Source organism: Betta splendens, chromosome 16 (genome assembly GCF_900634795.4).
Source record: "Betta splendens chromosome 16, fBetSpl5.4, whole genome shotgun sequence".
Lineage (NCBI taxonomy): Eukaryota > Metazoa > Chordata > Actinopteri > Anabantiformes > Osphronemidae > Betta > Betta splendens.
In genome coordinates this window covers 635,355-657,091 of record NC_040896.2, presented here as the reverse complement: position 1 = coordinate 657,091, position 21,737 = coordinate 635,355, and the positions used below count along the sequence as shown (strand labels likewise).

Below are 21,737 nucleotides of genomic sequence, written 5' to 3'. Positions count from 1 at the left end.
TGAATTAAACTAATCTAACTAAAGAACTAAAGTAATCAGCCAAACCTTTCAGAACTACTTACCAGTGCAGTTCCTCTCATCAGAGTCCAGAGCATATCCATTATCACAGCGACAACGGAAGCTGCCGATGGTGTTTCTGCACCTCCCATTGGAGCACAGAGTGTTTATCATTCTGCACTCATTTATATCTAAGATAAAAAGCAGAGGAATAAAAACTAGATAAGCATCTACCACTACTACAGTACTACTACTACTACTACCACTGTGTCTCCTGTACGGTTAAGGTACAGTACCTTTGAGGAAGGGTCGCCCATTGATGATGTCACCCCTATGCGAGAAGCCTGGGCCCCGAGGACAGAGCTGGGCGTATTCTGGGGTGCCTTTCTCTGGACATTCATCACATTCAGGGCCCCAGGCCATGCCAACTGAGCAACAGCAAGCATCTACGCGGTGTTTCCCTTGGATAGGAGTCCCACAGCGTTCATCCTCATGGGTGAGGTAGCAATGCTCTGTACGAAGGTCTGGAGGTCACAGACACATGTTTATGATACATGGTATACATTATGAGATGCAAACATGACAATCAAATATCACAATCACCCCACTGAACATAGAGAATCTATGTAGTACCCACCGATGCAAGTTCTGCCACTGACATCAACAGTCATTCCTTGAGGGCACTGACAAAAAAAGGAACCTGGTGTGTTGACACACTTTCCATTGATACACACTCCAGGAAACACTTGACACTCATCCACATCTGAGAATCAGCAGAGAAAAGAATTGTTCAAGTGTTTCGTATTAACACTATTCCAGTAAGGCTAAAATGAGGAATCCAAGATGGTTGTACCTTCACAGACATTTCCTCTCACTCTAGCGAAGCCTTTACCACAGATTGGATCTGAAAAACAAGTCCACACAATATAATTTCCATCAATACAGCTTTCCTGGTAGCATCCCAAAGTTCATGTTGATCATCTTACCCTTTTCACATTTAGCACATGGACTATTCCAGGCCTCTCCCAGTGTAGCACAGCAGTGTGACTTCAACGTAGCCCCATTGATGTTGACCTCACAGCGACTATTGACCATCTTCAGCCAGCAGGTGCTTTTAGTAGTTTCTGTTTGTGACACATTTACATTTTAATTACATTAAATAAAAGCACTGGTCTCTACTTAGTTATCAGTTATTTGACAACAATGACATAAAAGTCAAAGGACACAGTGCTCACCTACACACTCCATTCCAGAGCTGTCCAGTGAACTGCCCATTGAACACAAACACACAAAAGATCCTTGGCTGTTTATACAATCTCCATTAATACAGGGACTAGAAAGACACTCATCCACATCTGTAAAAAAAAAAACTTTTTTAAAACATTTTTTCTTACAAAGCAAATGTTTAGTGTGCAACTGAATAAAAAGGTCTCTGACCCTCGCAGACATCTGTCTCTGGATCGAAGTGGAATCCTTTTGGACACTGGCAGGTAAAACTACCTGGTGTGTTTCTGCAAAGACCATTTTCACACAGCAATCTGTTTGTCAAACATTCGTCAATATCTGAGAAAAAACAGAGAAAAAGAAGTAATGACTTTACAGACCCTAAGTCAACACAGGACCTTTTAGTCAAAGATACAGTAAGGCATTATAGGAACCTACCGACACAGCTTTTGCCAGTCAGGTCTACCTCAAAGCCTTCATTGCAGGTGCACTTGTATGTCCTAAGCATATTTTCACAAACTCCATTCTGACAGATGTCAGGGTCAAGTGCACACTCATTAATATCTAGTAAGGCAAAGAATGAATCCTTGAATATAGGAGCATAAATTAAATCAAGCTTAAAAACAAGCTTGTGTGCATTACCTCGTGCATCGCTAGTTATGCCAATACCACTTGGGCACAATGCCAGGAACTCAGCTGCAACAAAAAGGCCAAATGAATATGAAATAAAAGAGAAATCCCAAAAATCTCAACAAGACATTTAATATCACATCATTATCAGTTTCAAACATTCTCATTTAGTCTCCATATCTATAAAACCCTGGCCTTAATGGCATTTGGCATTTTTTATATAAAACTTTAATTGGCAGGACAATTGAGAACTGCCTAGACCACGTACTGTGTGTCTTTTATTCATGATATCCAATCTGGTGTATGAGAAAACATTGAGCATTTGATGTTGTCATTTTGCTCCTAATAGATGTGTTTAGCTCTGTGCATAAGTGTGTGCGGCAGAAGTCTCCGTATAAGTAAAAGGTGATGTGACTTCAATGTCCATACCAGAGTTTTGTGGTGGGCAAGGCTGGCAGGGCTCTCCATAGGCAAACTCCGTGCTAGCACAGCAACATTCCGACTTGGTCACAGCACCAAATAGAGGCCTCACACACTGCCCACGCTTGTAGCCACCATAACATGAACTGCGCATATGTGTGTCTTAGACAAAACAAAACAAACAGAAAAGCTCAAGAAGAGACATAGTGACAGATGGAATGTTTAACAACATGGGCAGAAATGGCTGGTCTCCTTCCATAATAGCCAGGTATTTGAGGCATTTTCCTACACTGATATCATCCTGACAAAAATCACTCAGACCTAACAACAGAATTTCCATACTTTCAGCAAACACACAATGGCCTCAACGCTTATAATAATAATAAGGCAGTAAAACTTCATTGGCAATAATAGTGCAATCTTATTGCCAGTTTAAGGAGGAGGAAGGAGGGCATTTACTAAATGGATCCAAGGTAATAATACATTTATCATTCAGCTTTGTAACATTAAGTGACGATTATTTCATACAATCCCTGTTACAGGTATTCTGGTTCAGTGTGCACACAGTAATCTAATTCAGACAAAATCAGGATTAGAGGTCATTAAGGCCAAGTTTATGTGAGAATTAAGGCTACAGCTACTGTACATTTACGTACCAACACAGACCCGACCATCCAGGCCCACCGCCATTCCAGCCATGCAGTCACAGCGAAAGGAACCCTCTGTGTTGACGCAATGGCCATTCATACACATGCCTGGAGTTTTACACTCGTCAATGTCTGTAAAAAAATACATGGTATGCAGACTTAATGTTGAAATGTGTAATATCTAAAAATTGCTGCACAGTTGCATTCATTTTATTCTTTCCACTGGATTTAATGTTTGGCAATGGCAATAATATTTTATCTGTGTCATGTCATATATTCCTTGCATGTTACAGTGCATTTATCTTCAAAAGAGGGCGGCACGGTGGTGCAGTGAGTGCTGGGGTTTGATTCCTGGGGCGGAACACGTGCCTTTCTGTGTGGAGTTTGCATGGCCCCAGCTTCCCACATTTCTACATGTAGCTTGCCTCCCAAGGATGATGATGGGTTTTTCTTTTAGGAGGATTTCTTGCCCTTGCTAAAACCCACTTAATAGAAATGCTTACATGTCAGTAAGTGTAGTCACTTTCCAAGCTAGCTGAAAATACATGTCACAAGACTACAGTATTTGACACCAAGCGTATTATGGTTCAGTAACAAGTGAACATGAGATGAAACATACCTACACACATGCGACCACTGCTGTCAAGTAGGAATCCAGGTTTACAGATGCATTTGAAGCTGCCATCTTCATTGATACACAGTCCATTAAGGCACATGTTCCTGATCAGACATTCATCTTGGTCTTTAGAAGAACAAAAACAACCTTGATTATACAGTTGCAGAAAAAGGCCGAGGTGAAAAGTAATTTGCTCTTGGGTAGAAACATGACTTTCAGTTCTTATAGACTCAGTGGGTTACATAAAATGTGAAAGAAATAGAAGTCTCTAACAGATACACTGTCCTTAAAACATAAACAATGCACATATTCTAGGAAGTCATCCTTAAAAACTGTTCATCCTACATTAATGGTAAACAGAATCTGACAGACCTTTACAGTTTTTGCCGTCTGCTGTAATTTCAAATCCCGCATTGCAGACACAGTGAAAGCTGCCCTCTGTGTTTACACAGCGGCCGTTGTTGCAGATTCGACCATTGGCCACGCACTCGTCCAGATCTGGCAGGCAAATTGCACAATAACACATACAGTACATCTTCTTAAAGTGCATTTCAGTATTATGTGTTTACGCGTGTGTAACCTCTGCATTCTGTTCTGGTTGAAGTTGACTGGAATCCAGTAGGACATTGACATATGTAGGACCCTGGGGTGTTTACACATTCTCCATGTGAACATGGATTGGCCTCACATTCGTCCTTATCTACAGAAAAAAACAAACAAAAACCTTCTTCACCTTTTCATAGCTTAACCTTGGTGTTAAGGCAGTTTGTTGGTACTTACCAATGCACTCTCCCCTTCCATCAATCCTAAAACCCATATTGCATTCACAGCGATATCCAACACCTGGCATGGGAATGCACCTGCCATTCAGGCAAAGGTTGCGAAAAGCCTGGCACATATTGGTGATATTCTGGGTTTGGATAACACCAGGACCTTACAGAAGCATTTCATAGATAAAAATCTGAATGACGCAAAATGCATCTTTTTATACGGTATAGTAGTACATGATAAGCAGTAATACAAAAGCAAGCTCTTAGCTGTCTGCAAAAGCATTAAATTGCTTTGCTAAAAGCAATGTGGTGCAAATTGCTAAAGGCATTTGCACCATACCATATTTTTGTAGTTGTTTGGCTTTTTTCTTTTAGTGAAGCTTAAATTCTGCCAAGCTGTAACTGCAATGCAAAATACAGTACGTTCCTTTGAAGAAATAGTCTGTAAAAAGTATTCAAAGCAAAAAATCAAATAACAATGAAGGGTCCTGAGTACAGTTTTCCACCATTACCAGGCATCTTATTGGCTAGGGGGTGTGGATTGTTAAATTCAAAAGGTGGAGTACTGCACATTTACTGACTCAGATCAGACAGTCAACTTATATGACTTGAGTGTGATGCTCAAAGAGAAAATAGGAACATACCAGGAGGTGGAAGTGGCTGTATAGGTAACTGTCCTGGAAATGGCTCCAATGGGATTTGTCCTGGAATTTGTCCTGGAATCTGACCTGGAATTTGTCCTGGAATCTGACCTGGTACCTGGCCTGGAATCTGAATGGGAATTTGACCAGGAATCACTCCAGGTATTTGCCCAGGAACTTGCCCAGGAGTTTGACCAGGATATGGTACAGGGTAGATGCCGGGTAGGTCTGGGACCCCTGGGACCTGCCCAGGTACTACTACTTCACCACTCCCATGAGGTTGGAGGCACAGTTTTTGGTACTCTTCTATAAACAAGTGAACACAACAATTTTTATCCTTGTGGTTCATGTTCAGACATGGGGACACATACAGTACAAAAGTTGAAGAGAGAGTGGCCTCACCTGTTCCACGAATGGGGCACATTTCAGGAGTGGAGCCATCAGACCAGCAACGTCCATTGTTACAGCAGCACTGCAGTTTGGTCAACAGCTGTGAGTTTTGGTTGGCACAGCGCCCACTGAGCAAGCTAGAATAGCAATACCCACCACGAGCATCTGTGGGAGACAACACAGCATAGATTCAATTAACTAAAAATGCTTCTTACTGCACATCAACATATATATACAGACATATATCGCACCTTCACACACAACTGTGTAGCTGTTGTATCGAATGTATGTATGTACATATGTGTGTGTGTGTGTGTGTGTGTGTGTGTGTGTGTGTGTGTGTGTGTGTGTGTGTTGACGTGAAGCAAATAAGAGTGTACATTATGCTTTGTACAGAGCACTCACCTGTGCATCTTGTTCCATCTACAGAGGTGTAATAGCCTTGAGGACATTTGCAGAAATAGCTACCGACAGTATTTGAGCATTCACCTACACCACAGACACCGGGAATGTTTGAACACTCGTTCAGATCTGCAGAGAGCAAAGGAAAGGACGGGAGAAATTTGACATTTTAATGATTTGAGCACATGTTGGCAATGACATGCTGGAAATACAGCATTGTCACAGTATCCTAGGGACCTAAGTAGCTGCTCTTCTGTTAGCATCGTTAACCACCAAAGTGTGTTAAACAACACATTGTAGAATTTTTTTTCCTGAAAAAGCTTCAGTTTAATTAAACTTATTTCAAGCGAAGGCTCAAGTGACTTATGTGTGGTCTTTCCCACAACGTAATAATCAAAGACCACAAGTGAGATTAAGTTTGCAACAGCCAGACAGATGTGACTTTGAATTCTACTCAGTATCATTAACTAGAAACTTTTAAACAGAATTTTCTTGTCTACTCTGTTATTTAAGCTAAGAGCGAAAAACTGAAATGTCAGTTTTAATATGATGGCTGCTAGCATGATTCTTACCGTCACATTTCTGTGAGACCTCGTTGAACTTGTGCCCAGCAGGGCATTTACATTCAAAAGATCCTACTGTGTTGATACAGTTTCCTCCTTGACAGATGCCTGGGATTGCCTGGCACTCATCCACATCTGTACATGCAAAGCATACTTAAACTACACATTAATGCTTGATGATCTTATAGATCATCAAAGAACATAATCAAAGATCTTACAAAAAAGGGCAAAACACAAGACCAACAAACAATCCTGTGAATGCCTGGATGTGCATGTATTTAAACTAGGGGAACGGAAGAAGACAGGGGAATGTCTCCTGCAGGAAAATGAAAAACTGAACTTGTCCATAGATAAGATACTGTAGGAAGCGGTACCGGCAAACCATGAAGTCTATAGCCAAGCATAATGATTTACTGTGATCCTGTGTGATATCTCATGTTGAAATACAGAACACAATTATTAGGCAGCTGATCTAAAGCACTGTCAGTTAGGTTCATAAAATTAATTGAAATTGATTTAAAAAAACAGACAAATTTACATATCAAATCTCCATGAGGCTGAGTACTTCATGTTCCTCTAGGTCCCGGTTCCAGCCTGCCTCCCCTGTAGAGGCATAGGGCCATCTTACAAGAAATAAGCTCTTCAACATGGCACTGCCACTGACCCGTGTTACTGACTCCGACAGTACCAGTGCCACAGCGGGTGTCTGTGGGCATTCCTTAGACATGTGAGAGGCACTGTCACCCACCCCAATTTAACCCAATTAGAACTAATCCTCTGGATATGAGGTAGTGGGTAGAGACGAATGGATGACAGATCAAGAGAAATGAAGGCAGACAAGAAGAGAGAAGGAGTTAAAATGGGCAGAAAAGACAGAGACAATAGAGAAAAAAGGAAGGCAACGAAAAACAGGAAAAAAACTGAGACTTTGTGATTTTACCTTGGCATGCCCCAGTGCGGTGGTTTGGTATGAACCCTCTTCGGCAGGGGTGCGGCTGGGCTGGGCACATCTCACAGGGGTGACCCCATGCCCGTCCCACTGTGGCACAACACAAAGTCTTTGTGCACACTATGCCTGTGAGCTGACCTTGACACATCTGGTTATTCACAGAAGCAAAACATGGCCCAGTTCTGTAATCTGCAGAAGCAAAGCAGAAGTAATACAACAAATTAAATCATCATTGTACAGTAAATGTGGCCAATTAATAGCAGAGTGGACAATAACATAGTGGCCTGGTAGCTCATTTGGTAGAGGGCCAAGGTCACTGGTTTGAGCCCCCTCTTTGTACTCAAGTGTGTCCTTGAGTAATACACCCTGAGTGCCCTGCGTGGCTTTTTTTATAGTGTGCGTGCGTGCGTGCGTGCGTGCGTGCGTGCGTGCGTGCGTGCGTGCGTGCGTGCGTGCGTGCGTGTTGGAAAAGCATAAAGGGGGAAAGAGTCTGGAAAAGCTCTTAAATCTGTGTGGGTGGCTGTGGAAGAAACCAACCGACCCGTGGTAAGAAAAACTATCCAGACAATGGCAAAATCATAGTGGTACAAAAAATCATTTTGTACCACCTTTTAGTTATTTATTCTCTTTACAGAGAAAATGACTCATGATATAGTGGTGAATAATTTTTCTGGTAAAAAAACGGTCCACAAAATGTGTCAATATTTCATTGATCCCACAGCTTGAATGCATCTGTCCCTTAGTTTCTCTCCAAACACCACTTGTCAGCTGCATATGCCTTGTGGTTTTAACAAAAATCACCAGAGCTTATCAATTGAAAATGGGGATTTGAATAGGGATTTGAAAATGTGGAACAGATAGGGAGAGACAGAAAATAGAGAAAAACTCATCCCTTCCAAAACATTCTGGCTGACCTCCATGTGCAAAAATCATTTCCTCATTTTGTGGCAGACAAGAGACAACAAGAAAAAAGATAGAGAGCAGTTCAGCACAGTCATTTACAACAAATGAGACATTGTTCATTTCCCATGTGGGACGGGCCTTGCCCAGACCATCACGTGCACCATGGCCTCTATGGTCTCTCTACTTCTGGCACTAGCGCCGTGTGAAACACAACTGGGTCATCCTTCGTTCTCATACAAACTTCTTCCTACTCAAACTCCAATGGAGGATTTGAGATACTGGAAGTTGCTTGGTAAACACATTTCAAGATCAGATTATGTGGCGCAGTACAACAACTTTAGCATCGCTCAAGAGGTAAAATAAGCACTTAACTACTATCTCGGTGATACTATGTCATCTCTACATCTACTGTACATCTACATGTTTCTTGACTTGGTGGTGTTGTAGACCATTTTAAAACAGTCAGGCTACCTGGTGACACTTAACTGGCTATAGATGTGAATGTAGGTCGTTGTGTTTCGGCCTGTGACAGACTGGGGACCTGTCCAGGGTCTACCTCTTTTCTAATATTAGATCAAATTGTATTGTATCATTGATTTATTGTCACATGGGAGGGCAGTGATGTTGTCATCTTTTTTCACTTCTTTTATCTCAGTCTACTCTATATAATATATAATCTATATTATGTGACTTACCTGTACAAGTTCTGTAACACACATCTGTTATCCTTTTCCATATCCATTATCATTAAGTATGGGTCACAATAAGTACACATGCCTTAACTAATGTATAATATGTGCACATACATTCACACAAGCGCATGCATGGTTGTGAGATTCCTTCACAAGCATGCATTTCAATCAGATGATCTGATTCAAGGATTGGCTGATTGAAAGTAAGCGTATCACGTCACTTCTGGTTATTGAGGTTTACTGCTGCTACAGTACATGTGTACGCCGTTACTCTCCGCTCTTTTCTAAATATTATCTCCTCATATTTGGTAGCGACTGTTAAGAGTTGCAAAACAAGCTTGTAATACTCAAGCATCCTTTCTCATTAAACGTCCTGCTTACTGTATCTTCACAGTTATCTATTGTTTTCTCTACAAGCGTAGCAGCTAGCTTACTTTCCTGCTTTGACTTCCCCCTCTCCCCCTGTTCGGTGCTTGGTGTGTTTTATGTGTAGTTTATCCTCCTCCTCCTTTAGTGATTGTAATGGTATCTGTAAGAAGTGAACGCAAGTTGCAGGTTTGGAGGCGAGGAGGCTTAGAGTCTCAGCTTCGCACTTTGTAGATGTTGACAGTAACCTTCTCAGCACTACTTTCAACTCATTAACAGACATTGGTTTTACTCAGCATGTAAATGAACCCACTCATCGTTTTAACCATACCCGCCATCTTGTCCTGACATACAGTATGGGATTGAAATTGATAAATTAATAGTTTTTCACCAAACCCCTCTGTTATCTGACCATTTCTTATTAGCTTTTGAATTTACCATAATTGACCTTGCAGCAGCTGGAAAGAAGTCTAAAGATGTTGATTGTCTTGTAGATGATGTTGCAGCTTCCCTACGTACAATATTGGACACAGTGGAAGAAGAAGGCAGTGGATTAAAGGAGGTGAGCTCCATGGTATAACTCAGAGATCTGCAGCCTGTACTGTAAAACACAGGGATCGACAACTAGACAGACAGTGGCGTTTCAACAAAATAAATGTAAACTCTATTGCATGGAAGGACTGTTTAATAATATATAAAAAAGCACTTTGTACTGCTAGAAAAACACATTATTCCTTCTTAATTGAGGAAAACAAAACAACACTGTTAGTTAGCCAGGCTAAGAGTCATAGCTGTGTTTAGCCTACTATCACCTTAAATCTTAGCAGTAATGACTTTATGAACTACTTTACTAATAAAATTATCTCTATTAGGGAAGACATTCATCAGCAACTTCCTCCAAATTACAGAAATCACTGTCTAGATCCAGCAACTTTAAAAAATGTACCAAGACTGTTTTCCCCATACCTCATATAGAATTAACCTCAATAATTAAAATTAAAGTCGTCCACTTAGGCCCATCAGCAAATTTTTTCATCCTGACAGGACATAAGCACACTCGGTTATCTATCTAGTGAGGTTTGCAGTGTGAGGACTGAGTCTGGTAAGAAAGAGTCAGTAAAGCACTAGAAGACAAGAACCCCCCAGACCAACTTCACCATAAACTCAGTATTGTCTCATTCCTGGCCTATCTTTCAGCACCATTGTAATTGAAATCAGTGGCATCATGTCAAAAGCTCCACTTTATTACTACAGCTGAAAAACGTTGCAGTAGGGACAAGAGCCCTACATGTAATCAGGAGTGGTGTGTCTGAATCTCACCGAGCCCACATTCCAACCTAAATCAAATCTATAAGTAAACAAAGAGCATGCTGATATAGCAAGCTGCCTCACTGGAGTCAAATGTGCCTGGTACTGGGATCACTAGACAGCAGATCTCCAGTCACATTGGCAGCAAATAACCCAAATTCACAGAGCTCTGCAGCAGCCACAAATATACATTTCTAGGTGTTCTGCATCAATAGATATAAACATAAATGTTTGTGTAGAATCTCACTTTCATGTGATAATGTCAAACAATAATGTGCATGTTTGTGTTTATGAACATGCACAATACCATTCTCCTGAGAGGCGATAGATACCAGCCATGTAAATTGAAGGTCTCTTAACCCAAAGCATCTACTGTCCTATTTTTTGACTTTTGATGTACTGTAACCAAATAAGGCACAATAAACTGTCATAACTTTGAATGCTTTTATCTTTGATGAACATTAAACATCTGAATATAGATTACCTGTCGTTAAGCCGAGGTATAGCGCAGAAGATGGTAAATACTTCCTCAAAAGAGCTAACACGACATCTTCAAATATCATGTGTTGCCCAACCAAAAGCCTGGATGAGGCTAATTAAAAATTATTAATACTGATAAAAAGCAAAAACAAGCTTGTTTATCTTTCCCTTTTGGTGACTGACCTAATATTAATTACCAGTGTTTAAACATAGAGAAACATGACACAAATGGATACCTCACAGCAATTTGTCACAATAACCTGTTGTTATGAAGGAGGAAGTTGCTCATCTAAACCTGTTCTCAGATACACTTGCAACAAAACATTTGCTTACTTAACACATAGCAGGATAATATCGCAAACAAGAATGTACCATTCAAGAAAGTAGCAGAAGCCAGTTTGCATTATTTCAGCCACACAGCAAATCAAAGTTATAAAACCAAATGTGGTTAAAGTGATTAAAAATAAAATAACACCTTACACAACTAAACCCAACAGATCACACAAACAGTACGCCTTTGTTACAAGGTAACAACAACTGGCTGGCTGGCTGGCTGGATGGGTTTCCTCAGAGGTTTCATTAACTCTTTGGCCATGCTTCCACAGTGTCATGCCTCAGCATTGTGGTCACTATTATCTTGCCTGTTTGCGGTTTCCTGTTTTACTTTGCTAAGTTCCTGTTTAGTTCGCCTTTGCTTTACAGTCACGTGATCACCAGCTGTTTCCGATCAGTAATTGAATTGAATTAATCACTCTCCGACATTAAGCACCAATACTCACCACTCTTGTTTGATAGATTGTTTGATCACCTACCTGTTTGACTCTCCAGCATTCTCACCCAAGTCAAACCGTGTATCAATTCTTGATTCGTGTTTGACCTCGTCTTGCCTGCTCCCTGTCGGTATTGTATTGGACTTTGCCTCTGTGTATGATACTTGTCGGGAGACTGACTGCTCTTGCCTACTCCTTGTCTGTGCTGTCGCTGGAATTAGTGCTAACCTGTGTACCGACCTTTGCCTGTCCGATAACTCGATTAATAAATCGACTTAAGATCACATCCTGTCTGTGCTGTGCATTTGGGTCATCCTCCATGTGATTGTGACACACAGGAGGGGAGTGGTAAAACCAAATCACAACATGCAGAAGTGTGCTTTAGCAGATAAGGCCTGGTGCTATCCCACCAGGCAAGCTGATAGTGTAGTACTGTATTAGGCTTAAGTATAAAAACAAACAAAAAAAAGCAACAGTAAACTAGAGGACAAGCCCTCAGCCAGACCCGATGGACCAGAATTTGAAGTATGGCCTTGTTAAAGACAGGATGTTACTAATTAGCAGATGTGCTGTCTAATTCAAATATTAGCTTTACAAGGACCTGCACAGGTCATCGCTGTCATCGACTCCCAGCACACACGCGTGAACACACAGTTTACTCACTAATGTTCGGATCTGTTTATGTGAGGTTGCATGTTTTGGAGCCTTTTTCTCACATGCCAGAGAGCAACCACTGGAGGCTGGGAGGTGTCCAGCTCACAAACAGCACACATCTAAAAAGACGTTATATTCCCCACAACAGATATGGAAAATAATGGCAATTTCTGAGCTTAGGTTCACATGCAAACTAAACCACATTCCTGGAGCTGGTGTCATGACTAAGCAGGAATGAGCTTCAATCACACATTCAACACAACACGGTTGTGTTGAATGTTTTAAAAAACAACATGTGGCAGTGAAAAAAACAGCAACTCTCCACCAGTAATGAATACGGAGACCATGTAACTTAGGATGGCGTTGACCACAGTAGTTTGTTACCTCTCTCACATTGAGCCCCGGTGAAGCCATAGGTACACACACATCTGTTGGGAGCCACACACCGTCCTCCGTTTAAACAGCCATTTTCACAAACAGCTGGAGGACAAATAAAGAAAACAAACACCAGTCAATACAGGTGTAGGAACAGCACATTGTACAGTCCATGTGTATACTGTAGATAAACAGATTTGGCTTTGACAACTGTGTAGTCACTGGCTAAATGCTAATGATAGCTAAGCTAAAATTGTATAGCTAGCATAGCTAAAATTGTCTTATTAAAAGAAAAAGATGTAAGGATGTAGAGCGAACAGATTCTTAAATACAATAATGTCAAAGTGCATCACAATCGTCTTGTGAATGATTCTTACGTTGACCACAGTGGTTTCCAACATAGCCTTTCTGACACAGGCAGTTGTCCTCGGCACACGTTCCTCCATTCATGCACCGAATATTACAGTTCTGGACTGTGGGCAAAAACGGTACAGACACACATGAATGTGGACAAAAGAACAGTGCTAAAATTCAATTAAGAGATGTAATTGAGGAGAGGTTGACTGTGGATGCATTCCAAAGCACACACACACACACACACACACACACACACACACACACACAAGTGATGGACTCCAAAAAAACACACGCAGCAAGAACTACAGTAGATTGCAAAATATATCAGTAATGTAAAGAGATGTTTTCATAAAGTTCCAAAGATTTCTCAAAACACCTATTTACACAATCTTGTAAATAACGTGTTTTTTGCACACACATAAAACTTGATAAGCTGATGTGAGCAAGGAGGGAAAGGGTTAGACTACCTGACTTGGATCCACAGGACGGTAATATCTGGCCATTTGGACAGGTGCACATGTTAGGTCTAGAGCAGAAACCATCTCCACATGTACTCCGGCAGATTGCTGCAAAGGGCAATAAAAGGGTCAGGCAACATAAAATGCCAAATGCAAGATAAAAAAACAGCCCAGTGCTCAATTTACAGTATGTCCCAGGATTTGTCTCGATTGTGACTAAAAGAAGGTATGCATCTGTTGCTTGTCACCCTGTCCGCTACAGGTTTTAAATTTTAGATTACAATTTCATCTGGTGGAATTTTTGTCATGATCTAAACCACAAACTCACGTCTAAACTTATTTCACCTCTAAACTTATTTAATTTAACTTAAACAGAGTCCAATATAGCCAAATCATCTCTTTAACTCCCATCATGGTTAAGTTAAAAAAAACAAGCTGACAATGGCACCAAGCTATTTGTCATTTTGACTTCTGTTGTCTTAAATGTGGACAGATGCATGCTCGCAGTTTGTCCTGGCTGTTTGCTTTCAGTCCTTCAGTTTCCCACAGACCGTGACTGGCAAGGTCTCCTGACCCTGTTGGAGTTGGAGTCCAGCCGCTGACCTCTCCTCCCTGAACTCAACTGTTATACAATGTTATTAAGGCATTACACAACCAAATCACACACAATCTACAGTCTTTCAGAACTTACTGTTTCCTGATAGAGGGAGAGGGATTAAAGTGAAAAAAGAAACCACTGACAGAATACTAGAGCAAATAAACCAAATGTAATGACCACTTCCACTTGTGTTAGGCCATGTTCTCAATTCATTACCACTATTACTACCCATCTATTATTCTATTAATACCCATCTAATAATAATTTTGGCAAAACTGACCAAACACAAGAAGCTGTTTTTGTACCGTTTGAGTAAAGTTGAGTTATAATATAAGTTATTTAGGCAAATGAACAATGTAAAACATACTGTGCATCAGAGATCAATAATGCCATTTTCTTTCCATTTCTTTCCATATATATATATATATATATATATATATATATATATATATATATATATATATATATATATATATATATATATCCTCATACTCACTCTAACTGTACTGTACTGCTTTGTACTGTGCCAACACAAACTGTTCTGTACCTGTATTCTTGCTCATCTGTACTGCTGTTGTGAGAGGTGATTTCCCCACTGCGGGACTATTAAAGCTTTTCTTATTCTTATTCACTTCACACCTGTAAAGAACTGGCTCATGAGTTGAACAAAGGACCGTAAGATGGTGGGAAGTCCCCCATGAAGGACATATAATGTAGAAGGTCCTTGACAAACATTTTTGCTCTAAAAGAATGTAGTGACCCAACCTTCAGACAACTTGGTTTAGAAAATGGTCAAATGAACTGGACGTTTATAAAATCTGTAAATAAACCTTGTTAAAAAGAAAGTGTTAAGTCTATGGCTTTAGGATATAAAAGTTTCTTATTTTAAACCACCAACTAACAAAAACTGTTTATTTAAAAACTGTGGGTGAGAAGTTGTGTGCTTTAACCACTAGGCTCTTATAAGTGATGGATGGATGAAGTAGTTCACAAATGTATCTGGTTACATCACATCAGGTAACAGCACTGCAGGACTCTGGTGCTTTGGGGAGAAGGGGGTTGTGTGAAACCAGTCTAACTAGTGCTGTGGATTGGTCATTCTGTCTGAAAAGAGGCTCTCTATTGTTATGTTCATCTAAGCTTGATTAGAACATTGAAATGTTCTTTTTTTAATTTAAAACAGCTCCTGAAGCAGGCAGACTGACACACACTACATTCAAGTGAATATGAATAATATATAGAATGAGAATTTATTCATTTCATTAGGTACTTTTGTGAAGTCCAACTCAACCTAATACAGCCAGTAACTGATGAACCTCCAGAAGGTAGTTTGGCAGCTGTGGCAGCGTGAGCTGCCGATGCTTATCTATGATTAAAAAAAAAGTTAGTACAACATTCAATTCTGAAATGAAGTCAACTTTTCAAGTTTTCTCAACTTTTTAGTTGACTGTTTAGACAGACTATTGTCTGTCTGTCTGTCTGCCCTAGCAAACAGTGTAGAACTGACATTATCAGATCTATGTCCTGTTCTCAGAACGGTGCCTATACTTGCTGTTTGACCCTAACTCTACAGGTCAGATACTAAAGCTCCACCTTTTGGTTTTACCCTGGAATTGCGTCTTTGGTGCTAAAATGGGGGTGGCATCATTAACATTTTTAACACCTTCCCCAGACAGACCAAGGACGGGGGCTGCTAACAGTCGGCTGATGGGGTGTGATAAGTGTGTGATCAGCGTCAGAAGAGTGACTGACAGTCGACTGAAATTAGTGAAAACGAACCGCTCCATCTGTAGTATGAGTGAACTAAAGCCTCAGTTCCTCCAAACATCTATAAATCATATCACAATGTGTTAACAACATCCCGGCAAAGGACTGTTAATGGTAAACTGTTATAACACAAAGCAGAACAAAGGCTTTTTGTAGAAAAAAATCTGGCGAGATCTGATTGTTCTACTGTAAACTCAAAGTATTTTCATGCCTACACCTGTCAAAGTAATCAATATAACTAGGGTCTAGGGATCTAGGGTCCACAACTCTCCAAATGATTGGTTTATGACAAAGGAAGAGGGGGAAAATGGGATTGATTCAACAGTAATATGAACTTTACAAATAAAAATGTCGGACGAAAGTGAAAGTAAACATAGAGCGTTCAGATAAGTATAGACGTTCTCTGGCATATATCTTGCCCCCTGTATTGTCTACTATTGCATGGTACATATCGTTACATTCTGTAGAATGCTTTCATTTGAGCTGTTGTTTATTTGTGTTTCATAAAGTTTCATAACGGTGGAGCCATAAATGCATTGCGTATGCTAGCCTAGGTGGCACTAGAGAGTATGGCTATTGTTAAGTGACAAATCATCTCTGGATAAACTGAAACTTATACTGTATTGTCTATTTTGCTTGAAAAATTATAAACAAATAATTAATTCTATTAACTATAATCATGCGTGCATAATTACTAAGAACAACTTTATATTTTATATTTATGTCTGCATAATCTGAGTCTAAAAGTTTAGCTGTTGCAATAATGAAGGTCATACTCACGAACAATGCACTGGTTTCCTCCAGTGAGAGTCTTCCAGCCTGGACAGCAATATGCATTGTTCCTTGACCCACACACATTTGGCCTGTAAAAGAATCATGTATATTTACTGAATAAAAGATCCAGACATTCCTTAATGGTATGTCAGTTTGATTGTGTTGAGGATGGGTGCTTCTTGTTATTTCAAAATTCAGTAATATTTGTAGGGCTACTACACCTTTTCCTCGTCCAGCTATTGATATTATAACGTCCTTCTAATTGAACAACAATATATTATTTACATTTCCGTTTCTTACATTTATGCACAGCTGTTGCAATGTCACTAGACAATTAACCACTGACCATGTGAATGGTTCCCAGGTCCTCTTTTTTATGAGCTGATATTATAGTATGAGACAAAGGGCACTTATGACCCCTAAGCATCAAAGACAAAAATCACAAGCAGTTTAATTAAAATGTAATTTATCCTTCTTTCCTGAGCAAGTATTTGACCATAATCATCTGTAATTATCTAGTAACCCCATCCTACTATCTACAAATCAGTCTGATTACATTCTCTACACATTGAGGTCAAACAGGTCTATGGAGTGTCTGAAATTAAAAAAAATTTCTACTGGTAGCAGCATGCGGCCTGTATGGACATTGTGCCTGTGCAACCAGATGGTCTTACAGTATAAATGAACCTGATGCTCTGGGGAATGCTGACAGAGAGATAGAGAGATAGATACTGTGTGACCTTTGTTAACTGATCTGATGTGTCTTTCCTTCTTCTGCTTTGTCTTTTTTCCACCTTCCCTCTATGACAGACATGCTCAACCTCACCAGCAGTGACCTACAGCTGTATATGCGATTTATCCATAAATAGGGTGTGGTGGTTTTGGCCAAAGAGATATCAGGCTGTTAGCCTTTCTCTGTCTCTCTCTGTCTCTCTCTCTCTCTGCCACAGCCATGCACGACCAATGGCCTCCTTTGTTTGCATGTAATTTATTATTGCACTCGGCAGGAATGCAATACTCTTCCCAGTATTAAAATACTAAACGTTGCTTTAAAATTCACATCACACACATCATTCCCCATTAGTCACAGCACCAGCAAGTCTTACATTGGAAGAACGGTTACCTGCCCAAAGGCATAACAGCAAAATACTGTATAGAGCTGAAGAAAATTCAGGAACCTTATGCATAATTGAGGAAGGATTTTAAACAAAAAAAGAAAATTATACGTTATAAACTGAGTAATGAGGTGATCATAGTCACAGTACCCTCTGAGGGCGTCCGTTCCTCCCCTCCTCTTGGCCCTGCTGGCTCTGGTGTCGATCGACTTGGTCACCAGTTCCCTGTCGTTGCCGGTGTCCTCCAGCTCTGCAGCGTCCCCAGGCTCCGCGCACAGGGACAGCAGGGCCGCCACAGCCACGGCCAAATGCAGCAAGCGTCCACCACACTTACTGCCTGGCATATCCACTCTCGTGTGCAACTCCAGTGCACGGTAAAAAAAGGCACTGGCCTAACTAACTAGTTCGGCCGTCTGGTTGACCTTGCAGTCTGGAATTAAAGATGCAAAACAATAAAATGAATGAAGACATTAAGGACAGATTAAGGACAGAAGGTTCAGAAAATACTGCTGCACTCGAAATACCTGTTGCGCACTAGATAAAAAAGAAGAGGTTTTCTGAGTTTTGTAACTTCTAGGCAAGAAATCAGCGTCAGCCCAGCGTCACTTAGGCAAGATGAAAAGCTGATTATCACACAATTGCGCACTAGCGTTTTACCTTGTCTCCCGAGCAAAAGATTCGCCTCCGACCCGACAGAGGATTTCACGTATTCTTGCAGGTATTGCTAAATAAACGTACAGAGAAATTTGTGGAGCAGTGGAAGAGTTTGTCAAACTTTTCGCCGATCTGCTATAAATAGATACGCACAGTAGGTCTTGGATTCCGCTCGTGCGCATCTAGATGTGTTGATTCTGCGCAGATTAATTTAGGGGAGCTGATGCATTCCAGAGGGGATGAGAATGACAAAACTTACTGCGTCTCTCGCTCACAGCACAGCTTTTCCTCACCCCTGCTGTACTGAACTTTTCCCAAACACCCCCTTTCCCTGCTCTCGCGATACAATAGCTGGAATAGAAAAAAATGCAGTTTTTGTAGTCAACCCAGAATAAAAAAATGGAAATGAGCTGAATTACAAAAGCTTTGCTCCGCCAGTATCTTCTAAACTTCACATTTCTGTGATAAATAAAATGCTCTTCCTCTTTTTAAACACATTTTAACATATTCTACAAATAATTTACTCTGTATGTTTATAGGTATTTTGTCCAGTGCAGTGATATTTTTCACACCAATTCAGGTCTGCAGCCACACCCAGCAAATGTAGAGCAACTCTAGCTCCTCTCTCCAGTATACTATCAGTGTAAAATCAGTAAATTCTTTTTACAACATTGAATTCCACATCATTCTATTTGTCATTTTATTCTGTCTTCATTTCTGTTTGTACTCATCCTGCTACACCATTTTAGACACTGCATATGTAAGGTACTATAAGTGCATGATTGATGACTTCAGACTTCAGACTGCAGTCTGACCCACACTAAAGAACTCATGCAATGCATTTAATTCACCACTTTTCATCTAACTCATAGACATTTCATTTGGTGTACAGTATACACAGAATCTCAACTAGCCTTACTAACATCTCCACTTGGATCTCTGGCCATCACATATAACTTCTCAACAATACTAAACTGCACCCCCGCCCCGTCTACTGGAGAGAAAATAGAAGGTTACTTAAACATAGAACAATAATGGAAAGTTATTGGGTAAATGAAATAGATGGAAATAAAGGTGCTTAGTGTTTGAATGAAGTCCCCCCGCAGTCTATGTCAATTGCAGCTTAAAAATAAGAGATGGTTCTTGTAGCTAACAATCATTGTCAGTGACTTGAACCATCTCTAACTATAGCTTTATCAAAAAGAAAGGTTTTAAGCCTGAAGTGGAAAGTGTATCAGTTTCTCAAACCTAAACAGGAGGAGCTTGGTAGATAAAGGCTCTGCCTCCCATTCTACATTTAAAGACTCTAGGAAACACAAGTATACACCCCCTCTTAGTCTTACTCAACTCAACTCAACTCAACTTTATTTATAAAGCCCTTTACAAACAGCCTTGGCTAACCAAAGTGCTGTACACAGCTAGTCAAAAGAAAAACAAACAATTAAGACAATACTTAAAACAATGACTAATAACTAAAAAAATAAAATGACAATAAAAACAAAAGAATAAAAGGAAACAACACAGAGTCTCCATGCTGAATTAAAAGCCAGAGAGTAAAAACGAGTCTTCAAGTAAGTTTTAAAAATGGACAATAAAGGGTGCCTGCCTAATGCGCAGTGGTAGGGCATTCCATATATTGGGTGCTGCAACGGCAAAAGCTCTGTCCCCTCTAGGCTTCCGCCTTGACTTCGATACTGTCAGGAGGAGCTGGTCAGCTGACCTGAGAGACCGGGAAAGTTATCCCATAGAGACTTGTCTGCTCCCCGACCACCTAAACTATACAAGTCACAAACAAATCAAAGGGGAGTGACTTATCAGAATTTAATAAACATCAAAACGATTTCTATTACAAAAACGGCGTGGAGAGGACCAAGAAGCGCTGCTCCTGTGGCTGAAGAGCTGCACGCACAGCTTCTGCGCCGACTGGGTCCATTTTTTTATCAGGAACCTTGACGTGTCGGACCCACATACACAGTGTCGAGACGTGGAGTAGGTTTCAGTAGTTTTAATGAACAACTCGCAATCCAAAACAAGCAGGGGTCGATACACTGGCAGACAGTACATTAGCGGAGGGACTGGCGGAGCGGAGGTCACAAAACAGGCTGATTTAGTAACAGGTAAGAAAGGCTACGGCGAGGAATAGGCAGCGGGTAAATGAGATAACAGACTTGGGTCACAAAACCAGAGCAAGAACTAGGGAAAATGCTGCAGAGTAGACATGAGAAAATGAGATAACAATCTGTCAGGTGCCTCGGGTGAGTACTGGTGCTTAAAACCCTAACTAATTACAAATTGACAATAGCTGATGAGGCGTCCGGTTTCAGTACTTAAAATACAGTGGAACAGAAAACCGGAAATACAAAAATAAAACAGGAAACGGCAAAACAATCACATAATCACAACAGAGATAGGTTACTCTCCGCTCTTTTCTAAATATTATCATCTTGTATCTGGTAGCGACTGCTAAGAGTTGCAAAACAAGCTTGTAACACTTAAGCATCCTTTCCTTTCATTAAACGTCCAGCTAATCTTCACTGTTATCTAGCGTTTTCTCTGCTAGCGTAGAAGCTAGCTTACTTTCCTGCTATGGCTACCCCCTGTTCCTCTCCCTCTCGTTCTGTTCGGTGCTCGGTGTGTCTTATGTTTAGCTTATCCTCTGCCTCCTTTAGTGATGGTAATGGTATCTGTAATAGGTGTATGCTAGTTGCAGGGTTGGAGGCGAGGTTGTTAGACTTAGAGTCTCGGCTTCGCACTTTAGAAAACAGGCCAGCTAGCCAGGTACCTTTAGCCGGTGCGGAGCCTCCTAGCTTAGCTGCTACCAGTCCCCCGGCAGGTCCCAGGCAGCTGGGCAACGACTGGGTCACGGCTGGTAAGAAACGTAGCTTTAGGCAGGCGCCCACGGTTCACCACCAACCGCTTTACGTTTCAAACTGATTTTCCACACTCAGGGACACACCCGCTTAGAAACTCACTCTGATCATTGGTGACTCCATAGTCCGAAACGTGAAGTTAGAGAATCCAGCGGTCATAGTTAAGTGTTTGCCTGGGGCTAGAGCGGGCGACATTGAGTCTTATCTTAAGCTCCTGTCTAAGGATAAGCGTAAGTACGCTAAGATTGTAGTACACGCAGGAGCTAATGACGCCCGGTTACGCCAATCGGAAGTCACTAAAACTAACATTGAGACGGTGTGTTCGTTGTGTCTGCTCCCCGACCACC

General features: G+C 40.8%; 1 protein-coding gene across 12 annotated transcripts in view; it reads right to left on the bottom strand.

Moving 5' to 3' along the window:
* Window positions 1-18,840, bottom strand: part of fbn1 (fibrillin 1) — a 64,472-nt gene extending 45,632 nt beyond the window's left edge. For 2 of the 12 annotated variants that reach the window (XR_008692955.1, XM_055503522.1), the window contains exons 1-26: window positions 18,524-18,834; window positions 18,017-18,296; window positions 16,758-16,840; window positions 13,622-13,720; window positions 13,175-13,270; window positions 12,807-12,902; window positions 7,241-7,438; window positions 6,310-6,435; window positions 5,741-5,866; window positions 5,348-5,500; window positions 4,949-5,251; window positions 4,315-4,467; window positions 4,115-4,234; window positions 3,907-4,032; window positions 3,538-3,660; window positions 2,928-3,050; window positions 2,281-2,433; window positions 1,864-1,917; window positions 1,660-1,785; window positions 1,435-1,560; window positions 1,233-1,352; window positions 984-1,121; window positions 851-901; window positions 635-760; window positions 294-521; window positions 63-188 (exon numbers count right to left, since the gene is read on the bottom strand). Coding sequence is in view for 8 of the 12 variants with exons in the window: in XM_055503522.1 (XP_055359497.1) it covers window positions 63-188; window positions 294-521; window positions 635-760; window positions 851-901; window positions 984-1,121; window positions 1,233-1,352; window positions 1,435-1,560; window positions 1,660-1,785; window positions 1,864-1,917; window positions 2,281-2,433; window positions 2,928-3,050; window positions 3,538-3,660; window positions 3,907-4,032; window positions 4,115-4,234; window positions 4,315-4,467; window positions 4,949-5,251; window positions 5,348-5,500; window positions 5,741-5,866; window positions 6,310-6,435; window positions 7,241-7,438; window positions 12,807-12,902; window positions 13,175-13,270; window positions 13,622-13,720; window positions 16,758-16,840; window positions 18,017-18,210 (3,367 nt within the window). In the remaining 4 variants the exon portion in view is untranslated. Of the gene's footprint in view, window positions 1-62; window positions 189-293; window positions 522-634; window positions 761-850; window positions 902-983; window positions 1,122-1,232; window positions 1,353-1,434; window positions 1,561-1,659; window positions 1,786-1,863; window positions 1,918-2,280; window positions 2,434-2,927; window positions 3,051-3,287; window positions 3,404-3,537; window positions 3,661-3,906; window positions 4,033-4,114; window positions 4,235-4,314; window positions 4,468-4,948; window positions 5,252-5,347; window positions 5,501-5,740; window positions 5,867-6,309; window positions 6,436-7,240; window positions 7,439-9,648; window positions 9,722-12,806; window positions 12,903-13,174; window positions 13,271-13,621; window positions 13,721-16,757; window positions 16,841-18,016; window positions 18,297-18,390; window positions 18,409-18,523 lie in introns of those variants that run through there. The other 10 variants (XM_029128809.3, XR_008692954.1, XM_029128813.3 and 7 more) reach the window with 10 other exon arrangements.
* Window positions 18,841-21,737: the final 2,897 nt, after the last annotated feature.